At 36.7% G+C, this 6,000-nt stretch overlaps 1 protein-coding gene across 7 annotated transcripts; it reads right to left on the reverse strand.

The window, feature by feature from the left end:
* Nucleotides 1-880: 880 nt before the first annotated feature.
* LOC125474485 (uncharacterized protein At4g26485-like) lies at nucleotides 881-6,000 on the reverse strand. Of its 7 annotated transcripts, none has more exons than XM_048578292.1 (5): nucleotides 5,625-6,000; nucleotides 5,143-5,531; nucleotides 4,837-5,041; nucleotides 2,417-2,962; nucleotides 881-1,233 (listed from the first exon to the last, which is right to left on the reverse strand). In XM_048578292.1, the coding sequence occupies exons 2-5, from the start codon at nucleotides 5,291-5,293 to the stop codon at nucleotides 1,182-1,184; spliced, it is 954 nt and encodes a 317-aa protein (XP_048434249.1). In that variant the 5' UTR covers nucleotides 5,294-5,531; nucleotides 5,625-6,000; the 3' UTR covers nucleotides 881-1,181. The 7 variants fall into 7 exon arrangements, with proteins under 7 accessions (XP_048434249.1, XP_048434247.1, XP_048434248.1 ...); XM_048578290.1 differs by having other exon boundaries at nucleotides 5,143-5,539; XM_048578291.1 differs by having other exon boundaries at nucleotides 5,603-6,000.

Below are 6,000 nucleotides of genomic sequence, written 5' to 3' on the forward strand. Positions count from 1 at the left end.
TTCCCACTGTCGCCTCCAAACCTCCACACCTCCTGTCCTTCAAATATTTTTAATTTCTGCATCTCCAAACCTCTTCATCGTCCACTTCGTCCTCCCGTCCTTCTCCCTCTGTGGCTCCTTCCCTCTCAACACCCTCTCCCGCCTTGACCAGCTTCGCTCCTCAGCCTCCACAACCACTCCTTCTCAAGGAAAAAGAAGTTGGAAATAAAAACTGCAAATTAATAATTGTTTCTACTTCCTTTTGGGGTCATCTATGGACAATGATATGTTTAGGCCAGTCGGGCAGGTTGAATTAGTAGAAATTTTGGCTCAAGTGTGAACCTATTGAATATACTTCCTCAAGACTTTATTTTTGTCATATTTCTCAAGCTTAAGACTAGTCGCTTTTAAAAAAGTTCTTTTAGAATCAACTTTTGATAAAAATGTAAGTAAATTTTAGAAAAATACTTAAAGTACTTTCTCCAAAAAACACCAATTCTTGTAGGAAACACTTCCAAGTGTTTTTGAATCACTACTGTTAATTGATGGTGTCATTAATGTTTGGTAATGGTGTGAAAAAATAATGAAGCTGATTTTCACTAACACGTCATTTATAGAGTTTTGAATCACCAAATGGAGCCCTATTAGTCAAGTTAAACACTAACACTGTCTAGTTATAAGGGATCAAAGATTTAAAGATCTATAAACGACACAGAAGCAATGAACCGCTTCAATACTTGTCTAGGTTTTCACTTAATGCTAGTTATCTAACGAGTGTTCATTTTTCCAAAAAGCTACGTAATTTGAAAATTTTTAAATGATTGAGGTCAGCTAACGTAACCTTTAAATGTTGGATAGTTGTTCGTACTTAACCCTAAAATAAAATTAAAAAATTATGAAATATTTATAAAGATGGGCTAAAATTTAAAATTTAAATGATGGCAAAGTCGTGAGATTAGTTTGTTTTGCCGTATAAGCTCAACCCAGAGACCAGGGCCCGATTTCACATTCTCTTAACCGTTTTTACCTGGACTACTTACACATATCCAGCTGCCCCAAAATCTTGTCTGTACCAAATACAATGCTGCATTCTTTAAAATCTAATGCAGGAAACACGAAACATGACATCTCAACCATTAAAAAATTATTACCAAACACCACACAGTAGCACCGTTCATAAAAGAGCAAATGTATCTAATGGACTAAAGCAGCGAGCGTCCAATATCCGGCCAGCAGCGAAAAATTGCACACAAACTGCAAAATTAAACACGAGATCGCTGGGGTCAGTGAAGCAGTGCAAGAAAAACGGAAACCAAAAAGCAATTTTACGGAAACCAAAAAGCAATTTTACTTGTCCTATAGTATTATAAGGCATTTAAAAATAATTCAATTGCAACAAATCTTAGTTTCAATTGGACAATCATTTCATCCTGTTCACTGTGTTTATGCTTAATCTAAGTACATCGAAGAGTACAGTGATATTGTCACGCCTTATGGAATTGATTCTAGGCTCATATTGGCTATTAAATGCTATTAATTCTAAAATTCTACAGTTACAGCTGATAATCATCAAGAAATTAAATTAATTTTGGATAATACTTGTGTTCTCTCGTGAAAATGCACATACTCCACTTCTTTTGAATAAAGTATATTTACCATACAGATTTTATAATCAAAACCATTTTAACTTTTTAGTTTTCATTTAAAGATTATACTTACAAAATATTATCCAAATCATCATCCAAAAGCATGAACACCATATGATCCATTAAGATGACTAAATGACCTTTTGTTCGAATAATGATTAAAAAATTGGATGATGTTATAAACTTCTTATTTAAGTGTGATTGTGTAAATTTTATATTAGATTTGATTATAGCTATTCTTCCTATTAAGACTTGTATTCCTTGGAGGAGAAGGATTTCTTCTCCCTATTATTACTATAAATAAGGGCATCCTCTACATAACCCTACAAATACATCTCTCTCTATATTTTCTCTGTGCCGCCGGCCCTCTCTCCTGTCAGTTGAATATAGGCCACAATAGATAATTTCAATTCTGAAGTTTATTTAAAAAAAAAAAAAAAGATACTTTATTAAAAGTGGGATACGTGCATTCCCAATGGGGAAACTCAAGTATTATTCTTAAAAATTTGTCCTAAAAAATACAGAAAGAAAACAACAAACAATACCCAATTCATGTCGAATATGAAAATCAAAACATAAGGAGCATTATAAGAAAACTTGGGTAATTGACAATGGTCACTAATATCAGTTGTGCAAAAGGAGTTCGACAAAAAACATATCAGGAGCTAATAAGTTAATAACCCATCATAGCTAATAGAATATGGAACGGGTATAGTACGTGAGGTACTTTTGTAAATCAATTGCAATTGAAAGTTAGTAAGGGTAGTAAAAGAAGGACAGCATGCACATACCAGCCTCTAAGGACTGAGTAGCAGCCGATGTCTTCATTAACTTGGCGTGAAGGCGGGGTCGGGGCAGCTGGAGGGTCATCATCGTCTTGGCAGGAAGGGGGTAAGGGTGGGCTTGGGGCAGCCGGAGGTTCATAATCGTCTAGGCGGGGAGAGGGTGTGGGGCTTGGGGGAGCTGGAGGACAAAGGTAACCCTGATAGCCAGGTGGTGAAGGGCCATCACTTACAATGCTGGTTGTGGGATTACAAACAGAAAGTTCAGAACTTGTTTGATTCAGAGAAAATTTGAAGGTGTAACATGTTTTTTTATTCGGACGAAACATTTTGTTGCTCTGGATGCCGCCAGCCCTCTTACTGTGGTAACCAGGGTAGTCTGACTTGTTGAACCACACTTTCTCTTTCAAAAACAGGCCTGCTTTCTCAGCAAGCTCCTTCAACTTCCATTGATCATACGGGTAGCCTACCATGTGTGAAACATGAATTTCACCACCTTTGCTAAGCATCCCGCGGGCGCTTTTGAAGAAGGCCTTTGACAAATGCCTGTGCAATCTAGCTCCATTGAAGCTCCATATTAATCACTTATGACAAAGTAATTCAGTAACTAATAGTTATAATACCATATGAGAATTGATAATATGGGTAGAGAGAGCCTCAAGAATCTGCATTTTGCTATATAACTGGTCCTGCATCCTGACCATTGCATAAACAAAACTGATTGTGTGAAAAAAAAAAAAAAAAAAAACACAAAATTGATTAACCATGCAAGACTTCACTAAAGGATTAAGCAGTCGAGAATAACATAAAAGGTTTGTCCTTGAATCCTGCAACAGGTTTGAGGGTTGAATTCTCATTCAATACATACAACAAATACATAAAAGGAAGGCTAATCTAAATGATTTGGGAATCAATAAGAGATCACGAAATATCTCCACAAATCAGGAATTACATAATTATTGTCTATCATTCACAAAGTAATGATAAGTAACTGGTCATTGCTCAGATGAATACTTGTGACAACGGTGAAATTAATTAAATTTAACATCCATCAAAAGATTGGGTTAATTACATTAACACCTCCTAAGGTTTTTTGAGTTTTCACAAAACCCCCTTAGGTTTGAAACATTACACTAACACCCCTTAAAGTTTTAATTCACTTTCACAAATACCCCTTCAGTTGATAATATGACTATAAAAAGACAAATATACCCTTTTCATTAATTACTTAAAAAAATAATAACTTTATAAATAAATAAAAAGAATATCAAATTATATATCAAACACGCCATTGACTCGCATCAATGCCAAACCAGTCATTTTCAAAATCAAACGCAGCGCCATTACCGTTTTCAGACTTTGTACTTAAATACAAGTATCTGGCTGTCCGTACTCCCACCTTTGATGACAATCCAACACCGTTTAGTACCAAAATTTCTTGAATTTGTGCGAAAACGAGAAAGTAGCATATTGTGAGAGCTAGTGCAATGGTGACTGAGGCGAAGATTAAGAGGCTCGATCTGGGGTTATGCTTGGAGGTGCAGGAGAAGAGATGAATAATTAACCGAGTCCACATTGTTGTCGTAGTAGTTGGCAGGCTTTGAAGTGACCCGTTTGCTGATATTCAATAGTTGAATGAAAAATCGAGAGTCATAGGAATTTTTGCACGCAATTTGACAAAAACAATGATCTTGTAGTAAAGGTTTCAAAATGGAACGCAATGAATAATTAAATTCAAATGTGAAAGTGTAAAAATATAAAAATGAAGGTGTGTTTGATCGGAGACGGAGAGGAAGTGATCAAACTTTCTCCCTCTTGATCTCCCTGTGTGTGTTGCAGATGATACCTGAGAAAAGTGAATCAACTCTTGGTTTTCCTATAGAGGCAGGTTCCTAGTCCTCCTCAATCCCTCATAGCAAGGAAGGTTTTCCAATTAATTTTTTTTAATGTTTTTGTATAACTTTTAATTTGATTTGATTTTTTTATTTATTTATAAAAGTTTTTTATTTTGTTAAGTAATTAATTATAGGGTAAATTTATCTTTTTATAGTTAGATTTTCGACCAAGGGGTATTTGTGAAAGTGAATTAAAACCTGAAAGGGTGTTTGTGTAATGTTCCAAACTTGAGAGGGTTTTGTGAAAACTCAAAAAACGGATTTAGTGTAATTAACCCCTAAAATATTTACTAATTACGTCTTTATATATTTGTTATAAACACTCCAAATACTCATTCCTTCACTTTTCTTTCACTAATGTGAAGTACGTGACAACTATTTTAGAGTGCCAATAACAACTATCTCTCCACTAATATTAATAGGACCCTAATATTTCATCAATCAGTACAGCGCCAAGTTCATACATAGGCATCAGTGGAAAGCATGTTGGAACAAAGCATGGTGCAAAAGATCAGGGAAAATATTGTCACTTACTCTATGAGCTCCTCGTCTTTTTCGCACAGCCGATGGTAATGTCCTGCGTGAGGAAAGTTGAATATGATAACATCAAATTTCATGGACTTAAGTGTGGGATGACGGTCCATGACATATACATTGACTTCATACAACACCAAGCACCCTCTTTTTTTCAACTCCTCCAAATGCTCCTCACAGCTCCTATGCTCTGTCAACAAAGTGTCTGAAAGTTTTCAAGAAAATTTATTAATTCATGTAAAACAAATTCAAAAAAGATCAAGATAATGATTTTCTGTTTGTAAACATCCATGGAGTCTATATTACCTTGGGATTTGAGAGTCGTAGCAACCATGTTCGTGGCAGAGCGAAATGCTTTAGCCAAACAGGCAGAAAATGAGAAGTCTCCCTCACCAACCAAGAGTATTTTCTGCGAGCTAGAGTAGTGTCCTATCCGTCTCTGTTTTTTTTTACCCATTCTTGATTTCTGCTCTAAGTTCCTTTAAAAATTATAAGTATTCTCTTTGAACTATTTCACTATATATATATATATATATATATATATATATATAGACAGCTGGTGGCTTCGGGAAAATGTGGTCTTTTGGGAAGTTGTAGCGTATTTTAATTATGGGCTTCGGGAGGTTCCGGAGTTGAACTACGACCTCAAACTCGTCCAAAAAGACGTAGCATGGACGGAAACATCGTTTGGTTCACTGCAAAACTAGCCGGAAAAAGATCCGTTAAAAACTCGTTCGAAACACACTAAAACGAAGTGGATACTCACCTGCAAGTGGTATAGAAGTTACTTGTGTTGACGGGAAGCCGATTCGTGGCAACCCAGAGGCAAGTAGCCGTCGAGATCGTCGGGAAAACCGTCGGATACCTTTGGATTTCGAACCGAGCTCGGCTCTCGGATTCTCTGGTTTTCCAGAGAAACAGAGCTCAGTTGAGTTCAGGCGGTGAAGGGGTGGAGATGTGGTGATTGAGGGATGTTGGTTCGTCGGAGAGACGGCTATTCTCTGCGTTGCAGAGAGAAGAGAGAGATAACGGGGAGAGAGGCGACGAGAGGGAGGAGAGAGAAGGGACACGGAGAGACAAGCTTCTAGTTGAGGGAGAGAAGGCATGAAGCCTTTTGATTGGATGAGTGTGACCTTACCCCAAAGAGTGAAGGAAGATAGATTC

Source organism: the organism of the source record quoted next, unplaced genomic scaffold, assembly GCF_019419815.1.
Source record: "Pyrus x bretschneideri cultivar Hongxiangsu unplaced genomic scaffold, Pyrus_bretschneideri_v1 Contig12, whole genome shotgun sequence".
NCBI classification, from domain to species: Eukaryota; Viridiplantae; Streptophyta; class Magnoliopsida; order Rosales; family Rosaceae; genus Pyrus; species Pyrus x bretschneideri.